Genomic DNA, 21850 nt, shown 5'->3' with positions numbered 1-21850 from the left:
TTGAGCACTTTGTTGCGTGGTCTGAAATCTCCATAGTCATGAATATGATAGTTACTGAAGTAGAGCAGCCCCCGAGCGTATTTTGTAGTTCTTGTGTATCTTGTCATAGCTAAAGGGAGTCTTATGATAGGAATTAGAGGTAGGCTAATCCTGTAGCAGTGTTGTACTTGGAAGTATGTGGTGGTAGTTGGAGGGAGTCTTGTGATGTGGGATGCGATCCTTCATCTGGCAGTTCTAGGTTGATCCTCATCGCCTGCCCTGAGACTGTCTGGTGCAGATCAACACCATATCTAGCATCACATCGGACTTGGGTAGACAGATGCCTGCCGGCCTTCTCTGCTCCATGTTTTCCCGCCGTGCTGCTGATTTCCGCCTTGGATGCACTGCGTTCGTCCTTTGAAGAAAATAGTGTAGCCGAGGGCGGTTTGTTCTACCGAATAGCAATTTGGAACACATAGTCATTCTAGAGCCTAGCCGTGTCTAGGTTCCTCTTTGCTACTTTGCTTGTCGTGGTACCGAGTTCGTTGGGTCTTATAAGATGTGTAATCTTCTATTTTTTGAAACTAGTTATAACGAAAAGAATCTTGTCTTCTGAGTTGTAATTCTTTATTCTCTTGACATCCCAGTTGTTGACGAGATTTCTGAGTTCTTTCTGTAAGGACTGGGTTGTTGCGCTCCTTGTGAGGTAACCCTTCTTTGCTTTATTGTTGATGAGTTCTTTTTGTGGTAATATGATAACTCCGCCATGGTGCTGGATGGATAAGTCTGAAATCTGCCCATTGAACTGTACCGTTGTATGGATTTGAGCCATCCATCATTTTAGCTGTGTCGGTAAATGGACCGTTGCATCCTCATGCCGTGTTAAAACGGGCTTGGTGGGCCGTGTTTTTACCGGTGTAAAATCTATTTAAAAGCATTTCTCCTTCTTTTCTTTGGTACTCTGCCTTTGCCTTGAAACCTAGCCTTCGAAACTCCATCGTCGCCATTGTCGCCGTCATCTGAGCGCTGCCATCTGAGCCTTCTCTATTCTTAGTGCCCCATCGCTTTTGCTAGTACATGGGTAGGAAGAAATCGACGAGTAAGTCCTTAGCGAGCTTTGTCAATGAGGAAGCATCGCTCTTCGTCATTGAAAATCAAGAATTCATGGCGATGATGGTTGCTCAGAAGATCTGGCCGGCTCCAACATCAACTGAAGATCAGCTTTGCGAGCTCGTGAGTGATGGCCTGATTTAGAGCAAGGGTATCATTGATTGGAGAGCTCCAGGTGAGCATCGGGTCCCTGCTCTAAGTCCTAGTGAGATCATTCTTTTTGTCTCCTTTATCCATGCCAGTCTCTGCCTTCCTGCTTATGCTTTTCTTCACCGATTTCTTAACTATTTTGAGATTAGCCTGAACCACCTTTCCCCTAATGCTGTCCATCATCTTTCTGTTTTCATTCATCTTTGTGAAACCTTCCTTGGAATTCCTCCTTCTCTTTCTCTCTTTCGTTATTTCTTTCGCCTGAAGCCACAACCCGTCACGATGACACCAATGTTCTTGGTGGCTGTGGGATCCAGTTTTGCTAGGGTCTTAAGAGCAAATTCTTTGACTATGACCTAGTTGATTCTGTGAGGGATTGGCGTGCTGACTGGTTTTATGCCGCCAACTTGATTCCTCCTCTTTCTATTCATTCTGGATCTGGTCCCTTGGTTAACGACCGATGGGAAAAGAACCCTGTGATGGCGGCTGAGCTCCAGATGATCAAGCCTTTTCTCGATAGGATTTGCACTCTGAAACAGCAAGGCTTGACCGGCTTCGGGATTATTTCAAGTTTTCTTCGTCGCCGAGTTCAACCTTTGAAGGAGCGCGAACATTATGGTTTCGAGTACTCTGGGGTGGATGACCCTTCTCGTATGGTCTCTGCCCTTGAGTTGACCAACGAGGAGGTGCTCGAGTGTCTCCAGAAGATGCTAAAAGGAGTAAGCATCGTTTCGCTTGCTGTCCTTGAGTACAGCGCAAACAACCCACCCCCTGCTGTGAGTTGTTCTTTTCTTTATGCGGGTACTTTTGATTCTCTTTCGTTGTATCCACTTTTGCTTAATCTTCCTTGTCTTGTTGTTTTTCTCTTTTATAGGAATTGGGGCGTAATTTCGCTGATCCAATTCCCCTTGATGATCTCCCTACAAATGTGGAGGCTGGGGATAGTCTTGCTGGGGCATCCTTGACCAGTAAGTTTCAAACTACCATGATGCTTCCTGGTGTTTCTTCTACATTTTCTGACGTATATGAAGAGTATGTTCCTCGTCCAGTTCCTCGAGCTCCTTGTACTTTCAGAAAAAGGGGGCGAGCAGATAGTTCTTCTGCTCCATCTACTGCCAAGAAGTCTCGCCAGTCAAGTACTCGTCTAGGTACTCCAATTGTAGCTTGCATGCTCTTAGGTGAGCATATTAATACGCTCTGTCCTTTTGCTGTTTGTTTTTATCTTTGACTGAGTACTTTTGTCCTTTTTTTCAGCTGGCGCTATGGTAGCTTTGGTCGAGAGTGAAGAAGAAGAGGATGATGATATCTCCCTCGTTACTCGTCGGTGAGTTCTTTTCTCGTTTTCCCATTATTGAACCCTTCTTTTTGTTTTGACTTTGGTCTTGTTTTCTTGTAGCAAGCAGACATCGGGTTCGAGTTCTTCTGAGGCTTTAGTACTGGCCGCACCGCTCCTATCATAGGGTGGTGGTGATGTTTTTCCTGCCGTGGTTCCCCCTGTGAGGTCTTGTTTTGGTTTTATGAAGAAGAAGATAGCTGAGTGAGTGAATTCTGGTTTTATTTCTCTACTTCTGTTCTCCTTTTTTCTTATTCTTATTGACGAGTTTCCTTGTCAACTTTCAGTCCTTCGTCTTCCCCGAGCCTCCAGTTGACTTCTTGTCAAACCTCTGGTATGCCCTTGCATACTAAGTCTCAGAACTCAGAACGCACAGTCACCGAGGTGGCTGTGAGGGGGACTGAGTCCATAGCTACTGATTTGCCGGCTCCCGAGGTGACCGTGGCCATGGCGGTGGGTTCATCTGAGGGGTTGGCCATGGCTTCCTAGGAGATTGCCCTGGTCGTGCCTTCTTTGCCTCGGCTGGCTTTCCCTCTCCTCTTCTTGTCTCTGGTGGTCTGCCTTTGGCTGATGACGTGGTGCAGCAGTTTGATGCCACTCATTGATTGTCGAAGCTAACCGCTGCCTAGGGAAGCTTGTCGACCCTTGTGACTTCTTTTGGGGAATGGCTCCAGGTAAGTTTTTCTACAGTTCTTTCTTTGGATGTTCTTTTTTTTTCTTCTGTCCTTATGTCTTGTTTTTCTTTCTCTCTCTTTTTTTAGTCTTTCTCTCATGATCATACCGGCTTCTTTTTCTCGTCTGAAAACAAGAAAAAGTTATCTTCTAAGGTGAGTACCCTAAAGGCAGAGCTTGACCTCTGTCGGGCCAAGTTGGAGACTGAGCGTTAGATGCATCAGAAGGAGGAGAAGGCTCTCCGTGCCTAGGTAGTTGAGGTAGAAAAGTAGAGGGATGCTACTGCCTAGGAGGCCTTAAAAACATGGAGGCCATGAAGAAAGAGTGCTATGGTATTGCGAGTTCTTTTTTGTTTCCTTTTGTATTCATATTTGTCTTTTTGCTAACTTGTCTTTTGTTGCTTGGTCTAGCTCTCTGAGTTGAAAAGCAGAAGCTCTCAGAGGGTATCAAGGGGATGAAGACACTCGTTCACACTAACCACAATAAGGCTAAGGAGGTAATTACTCGAGCTAAAGAAGAACTCGCACTTGCTAAGTTGATTAGGTGTGGAGCTGACAGAGATCTTGTGTAGGCCCAAAAGACCATTGAGGACTTGACTGACAAGTTGGCAATGGCTACTGAGAACTAGAAAGCTTTGTGGAAGTCTTTTCGGTCAGTAGCCGACCTTCTCCAGACTCTAGCAGACAACGGTCATTCTTGGGCCTAGTTTATTCTCCAAGTGCCGACCCGTTTTCAGGAGTTCGTGAAGAGGTGTGCCCATCTTTGCACTAGGAATGTTCTTGCTCAGGTCTGGGTTCTTTCTCTAGAATTTCCTTTGTCTAAGGTTGCTAATGAAGCCGAGAGACAAGAGTATCTAGATGCTATTGAGAAGTTGGAGCCCGAGGTCGATGATTTAGCCAGGAAGATTGTAGACAATCTTAACATTGATGTTTCTTCTCCTGATGACAATGCCTGATGTAATCAACCTTTGTACTCTAGCTTCTTGTAACAAAACACTATACTTGAAAACTGAATGGAGATTGTTGATGTCTTCTTTGTCTGTATTTCTTTGTCTCATAAACAACTCGGCTTTGGTAAATTATTGTCTTGATAAACTTTCTTGATCTGTCGAGTGCTTTTCTGGCTTTCGTTTGTGCCTCGTAAATAACTCGGTGTATGTAGATTGATGTCTTGACAGACTTCCTTGATTTGTCGAGTGCTTGTCTGGCTTTCATTTGTGACTTGTAAACAACTCGGTATAGATCGTTGTCTCGACAAACTTTGTGTTCTTGTTAGTACTGAAAAGACTTAGGACATCTCCAGCTTCTTCTTTTCGGCTTAACTCGGAGTGTGGTCAACATCTGGTCCTATCTCTGGTTGCAAAAATATCCTAGGACCGGCAAGCCCCCGAGCGCTTCATGGTTGAGTTCTAGAAGCCTCATCTTGTTCCTTCAAGTCTTGTCGAGCAGGAACAGGTGTCATCTAAGTGCTTTCTTGATCAAAACCATGTAGCGCTTCTTGGGATCTTCTGAGCGTAGCCCTCAAGCCTCTTTCTATTTGGAACAAGGAGCTAGAGGGTCTTGTCTTGAAATTGCTCTGATTTATGTTCATGCTTAGTTTCAGTCGTTTTGCTTTTTGGTTTGGGTGTTAGCTTATTAGCTACCCTCATCGGCGGGCTCAAGCATCTTTTTAGCTCTTTTGCTCTTAGCTGATATGCTTAGGCGTCTTTTTAGCCATTTTGCTTTTTGATTCGGGTGTTAGTTTATTAGCTACCCTCATCAGCGGGCTCAAGCATGTTTTTAGCTCTTTTGCTCTCGGCCGGTATGCTTAGGCGTCTTTTCAGCCATTTTGCTTTTTGGTTCGGGTGTTAGCTTATTAGCTACCCTCATCGGCAGGCTCAAGCATGTTTTTAGCTCTATTGCTCTTGGCCAGTATGCTCAGGTGTCTTTTTAGCCATTTTGCTTTTTGTTTCGGGTGTTAGTTTGTTAGCTACTCTCATCGGCGGGCTCAAGCATGTTTTCAGCTCTTTTGCTCTCGGCCGATATGCTCAGGCGTCTTTTCAGCCATTTTGCTTTTTGGTTCAGGTGTTAGCTTGTTAGCTACCCTCATCGGCGGGCTCAAGCATATTTTCAGCTCTTTTGCTCTTGGCCGGTATGCTTAGGCGTCTTTTCAGCCATTTTGGTTTTTGTTTCGGGTGTTAGCTTGTTAGCTACCCTTATCGATGGGCTCAAGCATGTTTTCAGCTCTTTTGCTCTCGGCCGGTATGCTCAGGCGTCTTTTCAGCCATTTTGCTTTTTGGTGCTCATTGGAAACAACTCAGGGAAAGCCATAATAAGACATGTTTGTTGAGAAAGAAACATCTTTATTGATTATGAATATTGATAGGTCATAATAGTACATATGTTGTTGATGCGGGCTATCTTTAATGATCATGAACATTGATCTCTTGTGGCTTGTATATATATTTTCCCTTGAGTTGTTTCCATGCATAGAATCTTCATAGCTGGCTGATGTGCCATGTATTGTTGACTTCTTTTCTGTCTTCATTTGTCAACTTGTATGTGCCTGGTTCGGTGACTGTTTTTATGATAAAAGGACCTTCCCATGGACTAAGTAGTTTATGGTATCCGTCAGTTTTTTGTATTCTTCTTAGTACTAGGTCTCCGACTTGTAATGATCAAGACTGGGTATTCTTGTTGTAGTGGCGTCTTAATCCTTGGAGGTATCTTGCTGATTGAAGGGTAGCGTTTACTCTGACTTCTTCTATACTATCGAGCTCTAATCTTTAGGTTTGTTCTGCTTCTCCTTTGTCATATTGTTCTATCCTTGGTGACATCCAGATCAAGTTAGCAGATAGTACGGCTTCTGATCCATAAACTAGGAAGAAGGGTGAGTATCTGGTGGCTCTGCTTATTTGGGTTCGTAGCCCCCATATGACCTTGGGTAATTCTTCAATCCATTTTGATCCATAGTCTACTAGTTCTTCATACAGTCTTGGTTTTAATCCAGCTAGTATGAGTCCATTAGCCCTTTCTACCTGTCTGTTGGCCTCTGGATGTGCGACTGATGCATAATCTATTCTGAAGCTGTAGTCCTGTGCCCAACTTTGGAATTCTGAGGCTGTAAAGGGAGAACCCAAATCTGTGATAATTCGATTGGGCATGCCGAAGCGGTGCATAATGTCTTGGATGAACTCGACTGCTTTGGCTACGCTGTATTTTGCGAGTGGTTTGAATTCAATCCACTCGGTGAACTTGTCAATTGCTATGAAGATGTACTCAAAACTGCCTTTTGCTTTCTTGAGAGGTCCTACTTGATCCATCCCCCAGCAGGAGAAAGGCCAAGCAGGTGGGATGCAGATGGGGTTGTGAGTTGGCACATGAGCTTGTCTTGCGAATATTTGATAACATTTGTATCTTCTGACGAGTTCTTCTACATCTTTTAAAGCGGTTGGCCAGTAGAAACCTATTCAGAATGCTTTGCCAACTAGTGTTCTTGAAGTGGCATGATTTTTACAACAACCTGAGTGTATTTCATCTAGGATCTCTTTGCCCTCTTCAAATGAGATGCATTTTAGGAGTACTCCTGATGATGCAGCTCTTCTGTAGAGCTTGTCTTCTACTAGGACGTAATTCTTGCTTCTACGAACAACTCGGGTAGCTTCCTCTTTTTCTGCTGGCAACTTATTCTCTTTGATGTAATCAAAAAAAATTTGGGTCCATGAAGTGGTGATTACCAAAATCTGGATGCCTTTAGCTGAGATTTCAGGGGTTATCTCACCGAGTTGTTTGATAGATGGAGCTGATAACTCCTCTATGAATACACCAGGTGGAACCTTCGCCCTGTCTAATCCAAGCTTGGCAAGGACGTCTATCGCAATATTAGAATCACGTAGGACGTGTATAATTTCGAATCCTTGAAAATGTTTTTCGAGCTTTTGTATTTCTACACAGTAAGCGCCCATGTTTTCTTTGGTGCAATCCCAATCTTTGTTGACTTGATTGATGACTACTGTTGAATCGCCGTATACGAGTAAACGCTTGATTCTGAGGATAATTGCCACTCGTAGCCCGTGGATGAGGGCTTCGTATTTTGCTTCATTATTTGTAGCTTGCCATAGTATCTGAAGGACATACTTGAGTTGTTTTCCATCTAGAGAAATGAGGAGAACGCCTGCACCGGCTCCACCTAGCTTGAGTGATCCATCAAAGTATGTCTTCCAGTGATCAAGGATGGTATTTGACATAGGTTGTTGAATTTCTATCCACTCGACAACAAAATTAGCTAGGGCTTAAGATTTAATTGCCTTCTGTGGGGTGAAATCGATATTGAGAGCACCAAGTTCAACTGCCCACTTAGATATGCGCCATGTTGCATCTCTGTTGTGTAGGATGTCTCCGAGTGGGAAATCTATCACCACGGTAATCTTGTTGCTTTCAAAATAGTGGCAAAGCTTGCGTGAAGTGATCAGGAGGGCGTAGAGTAGTTTTTGCACATGCGGGTACCAGATTTTTTATTCTAACAGTACTTCGCTAATGTAGTATATGGGGGCGTTGTACTTTATATACACGCCCTTCTTCTTCTCTTTCTACGACAATCGCAGTGTTGATCACAGTAGAAGTTACCGCAATGTACATCATCATGTCTTCGTATTTCCTCAAAGGTGTGAGAATGGATGAGGATGTGAGGTATGCCTTGAGCTTCTTGAAAGCTTCATTGGCTTCTTCTGTCCACTCGAACTTGTCTGTCTTCTTTAGCAATTTAAAGAAAGGTAACCCTTTTTCACCCAGTCTTGATATGAAACGATTGAGGGCCGCCATGCAGCCTGTTAGTTTCTACACATCTTTGACACTTCAAGGAGGGCCCATCTCTGTTATGGCTCAAATCTGCTTGGCGCTTGCTTCGATTCCGCGATGACTGACCAAGAATCTGAGTAGTTGTCCTGAAGGAACTCCGAATACACACTTGTTTGGATTCAATTTCCACCTCCATCTTTTTAGGTTTTTGAAGGTTTGCTTTAAGTCTTCAATGAGTGTATCCGGGTTCTTTGTTTTTACTACTACGTCATCCACGTATGCTTCTACATTTTCACCGATCTGATCACCGAGGCATGTTTGGATAGCTCTTTGGTAAGTGGCACCAGCATTCTTGAGTCCAAATGACACGGTTTTGTAGCAGTAGGCACCGAATGGAGTGATGAAAGATGTATTGCTCTAGTCTTGTTCTTTTAAAGCGATCTGGTGGTATCCTGAATAGCAATTAAGGAAGGATAATAGGGTAGATCCTGCTGTTGAGTCAACTATTTGATCAATACGTGGTAGCCCAAACGGATCTTTTAGGCAGTGTTTGTTGAGATCTGTGTAGTCGACACACATGCACCACTCCTCCGTATTCTTTTTCTGTACTAGAACTGAGTTTGCTAGCCAATCTAGATGGAGGATTTCTCTGATGAATCTGGCTGCCATTAGTTTTGTGATTTCTTTTTTAATTGCTGCCTTCTTGTCTGGTGAGAATCATCGTAGTCGTTGTTTCACAGGCTTGGAGCCTTCATTGATATCAATTCTGTGCTCAGCCAACTCTCTTGGGACCCCTGGCATGTCGGTCGGCTTCCAAGCGAAGATATCTTTGTTGTCCTAAAGAAAGTTGGTGAGCACGAGTTCCTATTTTGCTGAGAGGTGGGCGTTGATGGTTGTCATTTTGGAGGGATCACCTGTGCCCAGGTCGATTTGCTTGACGTCGGCTTCTTTCGGTGGTGCTAGGATGTTGGGTTTTTTAGCCGGTATCACTAGCTCTTCTAGGCTCATTTCTGCTGCAACAACGGCTATTTCTTTTCTTCCATTGGTGGCCTATGCTTTTGCTGCAATTTGGATTGCCTGAACATCACAGTCAAAAGTGCGTTTCAAATCGCTCTAAAGAGAAAGGACACCATTAGGCCCTGGCATCTTAAGTAACAGGTACAGATAGTGCGGTATCGCCATGAATTTTGCTAGTGCTGGGCACCCGAGGATTGTGTGATATGATGAATCGAAGTCCGCAACCTCAAACTTGATGAACTCTGTATGGTAGTTCGAGAGAGTCCCAAAAGTAACTGGCAGAGTGATTTGTCCAAGTGGCATTGCTGCCTTGCCGGGTACTATGTCATAAAAAGGCATGCTTGTTGGTGTAATCATCCCGGTGAGTTGTAGTCCCATCTTTCTTAGAGTTTCGACAATAGTTGGATCCAGAACCAATGGGTAATGGCCTACGTTTCCTATGCTAGTCCATTGGTCTTTTCTTGAAAATTGGCTTGGATACTGTGACCAATTGAGATATCTTGGTGTAGCCGGTTTTACTGCCATGATGGTTTATAACGCTAGCTTTTCTTGATGTTTGCTTATGGAATCTAGAACCCCAGCAAAGATTACTGCTACTGTCCCCCTGGATTTTTGGAATCCCTTGTCTTTGTGATTGTCTTCTTCTTTTTTTCTGATTGTCTTCTTTGGTATTCTCCTTACTATCCTTTCTTATGTATCGATCTTTGAAGGTGTAGCAATCTCCAATGGTGTGATTTTCTTTGAGGTGCAAGACGCAACGCATGTTTTCAATGTCGTCATACCTTCTTGGCTTGGAAAACTTCCTTGATTTGTTAGTGACTGCTACGGTGTTGTCTAGTCCATGTTTTCTTTCCTAATTTCTGTTGTTTCGATGGTTTAGCTTGTCTGGGTTGTCTCGGTTGTTTCTATCCAGGAATCTTTCTCGTGTCTTTTCCTCTACAGTAATTATCTTTTCCACTGTTCATCTAAATTCTTCATTGTTTCTTAGGTTTTCTTTACAGAAGTCTTGAAATTGCCACCAAGCCATGATTCCGTGAGAGAAAGCTTCGATTACTTCTCATTGGATGATGTCATGTACTTGAGCTCGTAGTTCACCAAATCGTCGATAGTAATTTCTGAGACTTTCACCTCCTTTCTGCTTGAGTCCTTTTAGCTCTGTGTGGGTGATTGGGTGTGTAATGATACCTGCGAAATTTTCATAAAAACCTCTTTGCAAGTCCTCCCAATTTCTGATTGATCCTGGGTTCAATTTGTCAAACCACTGAAGGGGCATGGTTTCTAGGGCCATGGGAAAGAACAAGGTCTTGATGTCATCGTCTCCTCCAGCCAATTCAATCGATTGCGAGTAAATCCTGAGCCACTGTCTTGGTTTGGTCTTGCCATCATACTTGGAGTGGTTGGACTGCTTGAACTTGTGAGGCAGTCATATTGAAGCAAGTCTATTTGCAAAATAGGGGAATCTATCATGCGTTCTGGCTTCTATGTATTCTGATTCAACGCCTTCTTCTTGCCAACTATTGTCTTAGTGAGAGTAGTTTTGTGTGGCTGTCCGAGTAGGTGCTTTGCTTCTGGCCTTTCTTGGTTATTCAACTCAGTCGTTTTGATTGTGATTTCTTCTACTTTCTCTATTGTGACTTCCACTTGGGCCAAGTCTCTCGAAAGCGGACTTCCTTTAATTTTGATCTTCCTGCTCATAAGATGTTGACTTGTTAGGTAGCCTTGAGCGGGCCCTTTTGTCGTTCGTCCTTAGGACTGTTGACCGGAGGAAGTCTCGGAGTTGTTCTTGTTTTTCATTAGGATGTGAAGTAGCCCTGAGTTCTTCTATTGCTTTTTGGATCTTATCATAGGGTGTATTCGCTGCTCGTCCTTCTTTGACCTCTTGCTCTGATTTTCTTCTATTGTACTAGGCTAGGTTTGACTCATATTTGATCTAAGCTTCCTTGCGCTGCTTAGCACGGCGTTGACACCCTTGTTTCAATTTGTTCTTTCTTTCTCTGGCGTGCCTCTGACTCTTGGTCTCACCATCGTGCCCCTGGGTAAATGGTGATATGTTGGACTCAGATTCATCTGAAGACCTGACATCGGGTGCTTCTGGGGGGACCAATGGTGATCGAGGACGGTGAATCATGAACACTTCTCGAGCGTGAGTTGTCCTATCATCAGCATTGGTTTTTATATTGTTAGAGTTGTTGATAACTTCAGTAGAGGCTTCTAGGTCGTAGATCGAGTCTCCTTGATAGGGTAGAGTTGTTGTTGTCATATCGTCGACTAGTTGGGTGCCGCCATCCTCAGGAACAGAACCTGGCCAGTGGACGATGCAGTCTTGAGATATTATAGTTAAGACGAGACCTTCTTGGGCTCCTTTCAGTGGCATTCTAAGCACCGGATTGGTGGATCCTTCGGGCCATGTCTGATAAGATGTTGCCATGTTGTGGAGTCCGAACGGAAGAGGACCCGACTTCTTTAAAGTGCTTTGAGTGTACTCCGAGTTGTATCCTTGATAGGTTGACATCGTGCCTTGGAGCCTTGTCAGAAAAGAACTCGGATAAGACTCCGTCTCGGAAGCGGAACTTGAGTTTGAATCGGATACGTGAAACCGTGAAATCTGAGTCAGATCGGACATCACGATCTGCGCGAATCTTCCAGCAAGTTGATCTGTCGTTGTCGCCGAGATGAAAAGGTCTTGATGATGATCCGAATCTTCGAGGAGATAGCCTTGGAGCTTGCCATTGTCACCTGCCTCGCAGATCTATGAACCGAAGATGAAGGTTGACCCTGTCGAGAAGATCATGTTGTCGAGGTCCATCGAGCTCTCGGATGCAAAGTCGCCGAAAGCCCCTACCTGGCACGCGTAGCTGTCGATGTTTGACCACCGATAGCCTGCCACGGGGGTCCCCCGGGGCAGTATGTTCGGGCTTCAGCGTATATAGAACTCGACGGTAAACGCGAGAGACAGTCGATTTATCCTGGTTTGGACCCTCGATCTTTGATCGAGTAATAGCCCTACGTCCAGTCGGCGTTAGCTTTCGCGTTGGATTGATTGTAAAGTGTTGTGTTGTTCAAATCTCTTCTGCCCTAGGAACCCTGCCCTCCTTTATATAGTCAGGAGGTCAGAATCCTAGTCGGTTTATAATGAGAGTTCCTAGTAGGATTACAGAATAATACTACTACTAAGATTACAGAGGAAGAATCCTAGTTAGACTAGATCTTCTCCTGTCCTTGCGGGGTATCCCGTGGATCCCGCACCGACAATATCTAGACATAATGTATATTTAGATGCATAACAAAAGTTATGTATAAAAAAAACTAGAACAACTTATAATTTGAAATAGAGGAAATGCATATATAAAAATAGTATATATCAGTGCATGGCAAAAAAAAGTATCTGTAAATGCCAAAATATCATATAATTTGGAATGGAGGGAGTAGTGTGAAAAAGGAGGAGAAAAATAAATAAAAACCCTGGTTTAAGGACCTTAGTTGGAGTTAAGTCTAAAAAATAGTCATGAAAGGAGGAAGTCCTCAAATATAATCCTAATTTGAGGCCTGCTGGTGGAGGTACTCTTATTAATAAGGTTACAAACATACACATACTCCTAGATCTCAAACCTCATTTTGCTATTTTAGCGATTGATTGGATGACAGATGGGACCCGGCCCACCTGTCATTGAAGACAGGCTCTTATAAAAAGATCAAAGGCAAAATCCGTTATTTAATGATGGAGCATCCTACTGTTCTCTGTTTACAAGAGGGATGTCCTCACTCCGAATCCTTCTATTTCATGGGTTCTTTGTCGGACCCCAACACCATTTCTCCAAGATCCACTCTGACCTTGAATGAGCACCATTTCCAACGATTGCGACGCCTCGCGCCTCCATCGAATAGTTGATCCTTGTTAGGCCTGTGAGCCGCCGCCGCCTCTGCCTGATCCTGCTCAGCTCCCGCTGGCCGCCGCTTCGCCGGAGGCCTCACGCACCTCACCGCGTCCGTGCAGCCGTGCTTGCCCTGATCCCACCCCCGCCTGGCTCCTTCAACCTACGGCGTCATCATCGACGCCGGCAGCACGGCAAGGCCATCTCTGCTTGATGCCCGGATGATAGTTTGACCATGCTCGCAATCCGTTCGACGAAATGCCCTGTGGCATTTGTGGGCGTAGCCGGCGCCCTGGTGGTGCTTGTCACCGCCGTCCATGTGTTCATGGTGCCAATCCTTCCTGCCTCCTTGGATTACTTCGGTGCTCGCAGCAGTATAAGCCACCCAAAGAATGTTCTCCCGGACGTCGGGGTGGTGGACTCTCGTCTCAGGGGGCGCTTCCCTTCTGATTCATATGGTGCTGTGGCATTCCGTGGCGCGCCATGGAAGGCTGAGATTGGTAGATGGCTTGCCGGGTGTCATGCTAACTCTTCGTCTGTTGGTGTTACTGAGGTTTGCACCCACCCTTGTCACTGGTTCGTGCGCTTTGACTTAGCTTTTTATGGGGTTAATTTAGGTTGCTCTTTTGCGACAGGCTATAGGTGCAAAGCGCTGCGAGAAAGACTGCAGTGGTCGTGGTGTTTGCAACTATAATCTGGGAGAGTGCAGATGCTTTCATGGATATTCTGGTTGGTCTTACTTCTCAGTATTCACTTTCTGTTAATAAGAGTCTATGCACTAATAATTCAATAGTTCTTACGATCTGGAAGGGCTGGCTTTTAAGAACTTAAGACTAGCGCTAAACAAAAAAATAGGTAATGATATCATTTAATAGAGTTAGGTACCACAAAGAACTAATCGTGGATTCTTATATTGGATACAGCGATGCAACCTACAAATGTCTCCCTAACCATGTAGACAGCATTTTTTTCTTCACAAATCTTGTATAATTTCATCTCAGAGTACGCTCAGTATATCTCCTTTCATCTGTATCATACTCTGTTTAGATCACTTTGCATTCCTGAAAGAACATAGAACGTGTAGTTTGTATGTCTGAAAGAATATAGACCATTCAGTTTATTGTATATGGACTCATGGATTAAGAATTGCAGTATTGAAAACTCGTATGCTTTTTTTTACTACAAAGCTGTTGTTGGATTTGATCTCTGTGAGTATGTAACCTAGGCGAAACGGGAACTGAACTACTGCGTTAAACAGCTACTGGTTGTTGTTCACTTATGTGATTATAACCTTGTTTATGGACATATATTTCTTTCTATGGTTTTTGGTTTACTAAAAAACAAATTTCGTTTAAAAATGAAAGAACATGAGTGTACGGACTGTAGAAAGGTAGCATATATATTTTCCCTTGCTAATGTTGATATATGTTGCTTTTCTGGATTCCAATAACATTTAAATTTGTAGTGCTGTATTCCTAATCTATGGCTTCACTGATACAGGGAAAGGATGTGAGGAGGTTCAGAAATTGGAATGCAACCTCCCAAGTTCCCCAGAATGGCCAGTAGGTCTATGGATAGTTTCCACCTGTGCAGCTTACTGTGACAAAACAAGGGCAATGTGCTTTTGTGGGCCTGGAACAAAATACCCAGATCGTCCTGTGGCAGAAGCTTGTGGTTTTAAAACAATGTAAGACTATCTCTGATAATCTGATAATTTGTTTTTGGGTTACTTTAATATTACTACTAAGCTTCTCTTATCCATCTTTCTAGTTTACCTGCAAAACCTGGTGATCCAAAGATTACCGATTGGAAAACACCCGACCTGGAAAACATATTCACAACAAACAGCAGTAAGTTAGGATGGTGTAATGTGGTCCCTGAGGATGCGTATTCATCCAAAGTGAAGTTTAAAGAAGAATGTGATTGCAAATACGATGGTCTCTGGGGGCAGTTTTGTGAGACTCGTGTTGAATGCAGCTGCATCAACCAGTGCTCTGGACATGGCCATTGCCGTGGTGGTTTCTGTCAAGTATGTTTCAGAGAAAACGATTTAGTTAATGAAATGAAATTACTTTGGTTAAATTTAATGCGGTGCATTGTTTTTTATTTTTCCACTTTTATAAGATGTAGTCTCATTGAGTATCTCCTTCAGTGTTACAGTGGATATTTTGGGATTGATTGCAGTATCCCATCAGCATATTCGCTTGCATATGATTGGCCCCCGTGGCTCCAGACACCAGTGAATTTACCAGATCTGAAAATTTTAAACAGTACCACCATCGATGTTAAGGCCGTTGTTCAGAAAAAAAGGCCACTCATATATGTATATGATTTGCCAGCTGAGTTTGACAGTCATCTTCTTGAAGTAAGCCTGTGTCATAAATATTCCTTTTTGTGTTCATGAAGCTTTACTGCAGCATTGAGATTAATATTTTTTTTCTCTCTCAGGGACGACATTACAGATTCCAGTGTGTAAACAGAATATATGATGACAAGAACAGAACTCTATGGACCCAGCAATTGTATGGTGCTCAGGTTTGCTAATTTTAGCTGCTAGCAGATAGCTTAACGTCTGTTGCTCCATGACTACATGCTCACAGTGATATTTATTTACGAGGACAAGCAAATCTGACCAATGTTTTATTTTCTATGTAGATAGCACTCTATGAGAGCATTCTTGCTAGCCCTCACCGCACTCTTAATGGGGACGAAGCTGATTATTTCTATGTGCCAGTGCTTGACTCATGTCTAATAACTAGATCTGATGATGCTCCACATCTGCTATTGCCGGTAAGAATTGTGATCCATATGTTCTTCGATGGTCTTGATGTGCTCCTCCAGTAATTTGAGTTTTAATTTTAGAGGGACCTGCGCCGAAGGAGCTACAATGCACTTGAGTACTATAGAATGGCATATGATCACATAGCTCAGCAGTATCCTTACTGGAATCGCACTTCAGGAAGAGACCATATCTGGGTGGGTTTCATATTTGAATGAATTATAGTTGTATAATGATTCTTTGGTTCTTATTCAATAGTGGCAATGACTGATTGCCTTTCAACTTACATAAAGGCAGTTCTTTTCGTGGGATGAAGGTGCCTGCTATGCTCCAAAAGAGATCTGGAAGAGCATGATGCTTGTCCACTGGGGAAACACTAATACGAAACATAAGAATTCAACGACTGCTTATTGGGCAGACAACTGGGATGATATTCCTTTGGATAAGAGAGGCAACCATCCATGTTTTGATCCAAGAAAGGATCTAGTGCTTCCGGCATGGAAGGAACCTAACCCAGGGGCCATATGGTTAAAACTGTGGGCAAGGTATTCTTAAAGTTAACTATATATCCTATCAACTATTTATGTTCCTCAGAACCTTAGACCAGGGAACACAACTTTTGCAGGCCTAGGAAGAACCGTACAACACTCTTTTATTTCAACGGTAATCTAGGTTCAGCATACGAAGGAGGCCGCCCAGAAGACACGTATGTATCTATGTATTTGTGAGTGTGAATGTGTTACATAATTGTTTGTCAATCTTTTTTGATTGTATAATGCAGGTATAGCATGGGGATTCGACAAAAGCTAGCAGCTGAATTTGGTTCCATACCAAACAAGCAGGGAAGCCTTGGACGACAGCATGCAGCCGATGTGACAGTTACCTATTTACGAACTGAGAAATATTATGAAGAACTAGCAAGCTCTGTTTTTTGTGGTGTCCTGCCAGGGGATGGCTGGAGTGGGCGTATGGAAGACAGCATGCTTCAAGGATGCATTCCTGTAATAATTCAGGTGAAACACCATCATTTCCTTGTGCTGCATATCAAGAGAGGGACCATCGTGTGATGTCTTACTCGAACCTATCTGCCCTCTTGTCTTACATTGTAGGATGGAATTTTTCTGCCATATGAGAATGTGCTCAACTACAATAGTTTTGCAGTGCGCATACAAGAAGATGACATTCCAGGCCTCATAAGTACACTTCGAGTATGTTTTTACTCTGTTTCTGCTTTTTTTTTTATCTTTTGGACATACCGCCTGCAGAATGCTTACCATTTCCATGTCACTAGGGACTAAATGATACACAAGTAGAGTTTATGCTGGGAAATGTCCGCCAGATGTGGCAGAGGTTTTTCTATCGAGACTCTATATTGTTAGAGGCGCAGAGACAGAAAAGACTGTTCTCTGAAGAGGCACCCTGGTCTGTTGAGGTCTCAAAACTACCTGACGATGACGATGCCTTTGCGACATTTATACAGGTAGACCTGCTCCTCAGCCTATTGTGTGGTCTGGATGTTATCATACTTACTACTTAGCATCTTCTGTTCGCTAGAAATGAAATAATATTTGCATTATCCCAGTAGAAAGCTTTGGTGAGTCATAAAAAAAATAGTGTTACCAGAATTGTGCTTGACCACGTGTCACTGTCTCTGATATACCCCTTTTCAACCCAAGAACTACCGTTCTGCTGTGTTCATATTTGCTGAGAAAGAATGCTTGTGACAGGTATTGCATTATAAACTGTACAATGACCCTTGGCATCAAGGTCTCCTGCAAACAAAGGAAACCCGGCTGCCGAACATCTGCTCAAGAACATCCTGAAGTGTTTAGTCAGGCAGCATTGCAACTGTAAGGAATAGGCATACATACTCCTGCTCCCTCTCTCAGGAAAAAGGATAGATCTGACATACTCTTAGGAAGGAATCTAGATATTTCTTACATTCTGGGTAATGTTCTTTTGACTGATAGCCCAATTTAGATCATTTCCTGAAAAAAGAAAAGGGAAATGCACCGTTTTCATCTACCAAAAACATGGATAGCATGCATCGCAATGTCAAGCTACGTTGGCTTTCACCGAGAAAGAATCAGATTTTGTTGTCCAGTGTTATTTGGTTTGTCGAGCAAATTAACCATAATCGAGCAGATGATGTAGGTTCTTTTGAATCAGTTGCCACTCTACATGGTTAACATGTACTCCCTCTGTTCTAAATCATAAGTCGCTTTGATTTTTTTTTGAAACATCAATCAGCCTGTTCGTTTGGCTGTGGCTTGTCGTAAACGATCGTAAATTTTTAGCCAGAACAGTATTTTTCTCTCACACAAACCAGCCAGCAGTACTTCTTCACGAACCAGCAACGATACGAACCAGCCAACCGAACAGGCTGAATTTTGCTATGTATCTAGATATATGTATGCACCAGAAAAGTCAAAGTGACTTATAATTTCGAACGGAGAGAGTACTATATTATGGCAGCAAACTACAAGATGTCGGCCTGCATTCTGGAGGAACAGCTGAATGTGATATGTTGTGAACTTGTGATATACATTTACCAATCTTGGCCTTATAGCACGGAGCACGCAGATGGTGTCACACATGGACATGCTTATCCGCGTTTGCCCTAGGCTGCACGGTAGTAGAGCCGGTCAAACAAGCAGATCGATCGCACAAGACAGACAGGAGGACTGGAGGAGGGCTCATCAGAATCGCATGCTCTGTACATCTGACGTGGAGGAGGAGCATGTGAAGAGCACGCTCGTGAGAGCCAAGAATGCTGTGAGGTGGATCTTTATACCTCGCATTCATGCCGCTCTTATTACCATGACGACGAATCAACGTGCTCGCCTTAGCTTGTTCGGCCCGTACGTCGTCCTCTCGATTCCTCGGTGCATATCCACCAGCACTTAGAACGTACGATCTGCAGCCGCACCACATTTGTTCATTTTACGGAAATAAAACTAGAGAAAAAGATGTAAACCAAGTAATTGAAAGTTGACCGAACCAGAGTCATCAAATGTGTTTTACTATCGACAGGCACGTTAGCTATCACTGAAAGGCAGCTAAAAAGAAACAATTGCTCAATTCAAACAAATAAGATAAATGTTATTCATCTATCAATATATTTATTATATCTTTTCGAAAGATCCAATATATTTATTGTAAGTAAAAATAGTCAGTATGTTGTAATGTAAGTAGAAGAATCACTTCTATCATGTATATGAACAAAAAAAAGGATATTTAAGAGGATGAAAATTAAAAATCACAATGAGAAGGGAGACGGGGATGAATTCCATTCAAATGCTTAGAAAGTGGACGAATTTGGGCATTGCAAATCATATATATGATGATAGATAGATACATAAACAGAGCCTAAAGATAAACCGAACAAGAACTTCGTTCGTCAGAACTATTGGACAGCAGGAGACGATTTTCTTTGTTTTGGTTTCTCGATCGGTCTTATTGGACATGCATTCCTAGAGATGCCTGACGGTCACATGTGGCGCCTCCGACGGGAGCTCACGCTCACAGGTCTGGAAAAGGCGCGACACCACCGTACATACGCCGAGCATGCATTCCCGGCCGTGACAACATTTAAACCCACGCCATGCCTTGCCGATCACCCCCGCCACTCTACTTCTACTCTACTAAACCCCCGCGCCTCGTCACACTCTCCTCACCCACTTCACTGCACTCCTCACTCCTCCAGAGGCCATTTCAAAGCTCCTAGCTTCTGCTTGCATTGGAGTTCAAAATAAACCCTCCCTCCCTCCGACTCCCCCCACGCTCCACCTGATCCCAATTCCCATGGAGAGCTACGGCCGGAAGCGCGCGTGGAAGAAGGGCCCGACGCGGGGGAAGGGCGGCCCGCAGAACGCGGCGTGCGAGTACCGCGGCGTGCGCCAGCGGACGTGGGGCAAGTGGGTGGCTGAGATCCGCGAGCCCAACAAGCGCACCCGCCTCTGGCTCGGCTCCTTCGCCACCGCCGAGGAGGCCGCGCTCGCCTACGACGAGGCCGCGCGCAGGCTCTACGGGCCCGACGCCTTCCTCAACCTGCCGCACCTCCGCGCCTCCGTCTCCGCCGCCGCCTCCGCCGCGCACCAGAGGCTCAGGTGGCTCCCAGCCTCCGCCAGGGGCGCCGCGGCAGCCGCCGTCCCGGCCTACGGGCTGCTCAACCTCAACGCGCAGCACAACGTGCATGTCATCCACCAGAGGCTGCAGGAGTTCAAGAATAACGGCTCGCCCGCCAAGCCGCCGCTGCCGGCGCCTGCCCACCAGCTCGCCCCGTCAGATCATCTCCCGGGGGCGGCCTCCACGTCTCCCTGCTCCACCGTCACCACCCACGCGGCTGCGGCTCTGCCGCCGCCCATGTCCTGCTTCCACGCCCTGGAGCAGGCGGTGGCCACGGCCTCCATGACGACGGTCGACGACGCCGAGCCGTGCGAGGGCGGCGCCTGCGGCCCGCCCGGCGCGGACAAGCCCCAGCTTGACCTCAGGGAGTTCTTGCAGCAGATCGGCGTGCTCAAGACCGACGACGACGGCATCACGGCCACTGCTAAAGCCAGCTTTCACGGTGACGCCGCCGACGCTGGCTGCTTCGGCGGCAACGGCAAGTTCGACTGGGACGCGCTGGCAGCGGACCTCAACGACATCGCGGGAGCCCACGGCGGCGCCGTCGGCGTCAACGGAGGGTTTCAGATGGACGATCTGCATGAGGTCGACCAGTTCGGAACCTGCCTGCCCATCCCTGTCTGGGACGTCTAGTGTGTGTAATTCGAGTCCATGCAATGTTGAATATCCCGCCCATCTGCATGCTGCACGTGGCACCTTTCACTAGCGCACAAGCTGCTCCCAAGTTCAATGTAATCGATTCTGATAATCTGATGGTGGTAATGAGTTTGGCATAATGCATCTGTGACCAATTGACAATTGAGCATACTATTCTTTAGTTCTTTTTAACACACACCAAAAAAAAACATGCATCTTCCCTTATCTATGTAGCCTGCTACTTCACTCTCAGTATCCGAACAATTTTTTGGTAGCTTCATCAGTGCGTTGACAAGGCTAACTGGAGTCGAGAAACAAGCATGCGGTAGACAAGAATGCGCAGATTTTGATCAGGTATCTAATTTTTTCAGCCATATAAATAAAGAACCTCTTCCCCCTGTGTCACTATGAAAGATGCTCCATGCATTCCTACGTGCCATCAAAAAGTTCACACGGACCCTATTGCCATGACGCTAAACTCTTTTGTCCAATATGCCATTCCGACTCCATTCTGTTTGGTTTTGACCGTTTGACAGCTATTACATGTGGGACCGGGCAGGAAAAATATCCATGTTGCCCTTTCAGTCATGAGCATATGTGGAGGCTGTGTTGACCGATATTGACCGGCATCTTCCTCAGTCTCTCACTCTCTCTTCTCACTCAACTCCCTCGGTTCCCTAACCCTAGCGGCAGCGGATCCGGCGGCGGAGGCTGTAGCGGCGGCTAGGAGAGAAGGCGACGAATCCCCCATGCTTGTGGCGACGCATGGGGTAGTGGAGCGTGGATTCGACCGTGGATTCAGAGGATAGACGTGGCATGGCGGGGAACAAGGGCGTGGGCGAGCGACCGGATTGGCTTCCGGACGAGTGAGTTCACTGCTTCCCCCTTGGTTTCATGGTGCCCCGTGTTGTAGTGTTGATTGGTATTTAGTGCCCTGCGTTTGTGCCCCGTGTTTGTAGTGTTGATTGCGTGCTCCTTGTTCATCTGTAGGATGGACGCAGAAAGTAGCTACAACTTAGAAATCCGGATTGTTGCTCCCAGTTCTCGTGCGCAGTGGTTTTCGTTGAACAAAGTCATGGATGCTGACCGCACTAACTTCACAGACCTGGTTGCTGAAGTTGTCGACAAGTATCCTCATAACTACGGTGACATAGTGAGATTGTTTTATTTCTGCATGGATAGTAAAGTGAACATCCAAGTCTGCACGAACCAAGATTTGGTTGAAATGTTTGCAAAACATACGGCTTTCAAATGTCGCTTGTTGACTGTTGCATATCATAGCCCAAGAAGTGAGCCCCTTGTGATTCCTGATTGGGATTCTGGTAGCACTGTGAACTCTGTTGAACCCACATTCGCCCCTTCAACTGCTTGTCCAAGCTTAGTAGAACCAAGCCATGCC

At 44.9% G+C, this 21850-nt stretch overlaps 2 protein-coding genes across 2 annotated transcripts; both read left to right on the top strand.

The window, feature by feature from the left end:
• The first annotated feature begins 12799 nt into the window (after positions 1–12799).
• LOC136506002 (uncharacterized) lies at positions 12800–17796 on the top strand. The gene is made up of 14 exons (XM_066501131.1): positions 12800–13461; positions 13544–13637; positions 14409–14595; positions 14679–14937; positions 15061–15273; positions 15357–15443; positions 15564–15698; positions 15771–15884; positions 15985–16232; positions 16313–16393; positions 16469–16700; positions 16797–16895; positions 16979–17167; positions 17415–17796. Exons 1-14 carry the CDS (start codon positions 13144–13146, stop codon positions 17508–17510), a joined length of 2352 nt encoding a protein of 783 aa, XP_066357228.1. The 5' UTR covers positions 12800–13143; the 3' UTR covers positions 17511–17796.
• Positions 17797–19491: 1695 nt separating this feature from the next.
• On the top strand, positions 19492–20520 carry LOC136505994 (dehydration-responsive element-binding protein 2E-like). Its single transcript, XM_066501121.1, has one exon. It carries the CDS (start codon positions 19492–19494, stop codon positions 20446–20448), a length of 957 nt encoding a protein of 318 aa, XP_066357218.1. The 3' UTR covers positions 20449–20520.
• Positions 20521–21850: the final 1330 nt, after the last annotated feature.

The sequence above is a fragment of the Miscanthus floridulus genome, chromosome 1 (assembly GCF_019320115.1).
Source record: "Miscanthus floridulus cultivar M001 chromosome 1, ASM1932011v1, whole genome shotgun sequence".
In the NCBI taxonomy this organism is placed as follows: Eukaryota; Viridiplantae; Streptophyta; class Magnoliopsida; order Poales; family Poaceae; genus Miscanthus; species Miscanthus floridulus.
This window is presented reverse-complemented; position numbering and strand designations above follow the sequence as displayed.

Excerpts from the sequence above, each read along its gene's own strand:
- LOC136505994 (XM_066501121.1), top strand. The coding sequence starts at position 19,492 with ATGGAGAGCTACGGCCGGAAGCGCGCGTGGAAGAAGGGCCCGACGCGG.
- LOC136506002 (XM_066501131.1), top strand. The coding sequence starts at position 13,144 with ATGCTCGCAATCCGTTCGACGAAATGCCCTGTGGCATTTGTGGGCGTA. Across the intron at positions 16,233-16,312 it reads TGGTTAAAACTGTGGGCAAG|GCCTAGGAAGAACCGTACAA; the intron begins GTATTCTTAAAG and ends CAACTTTTGCAG. Across the intron at positions 16,394-16,468 it reads GGAGGCCGCCCAGAAGACAC|GTATAGCATGGGGATTCGAC; the intron begins GTATGTATCTAT and ends TGTATAATGCAG.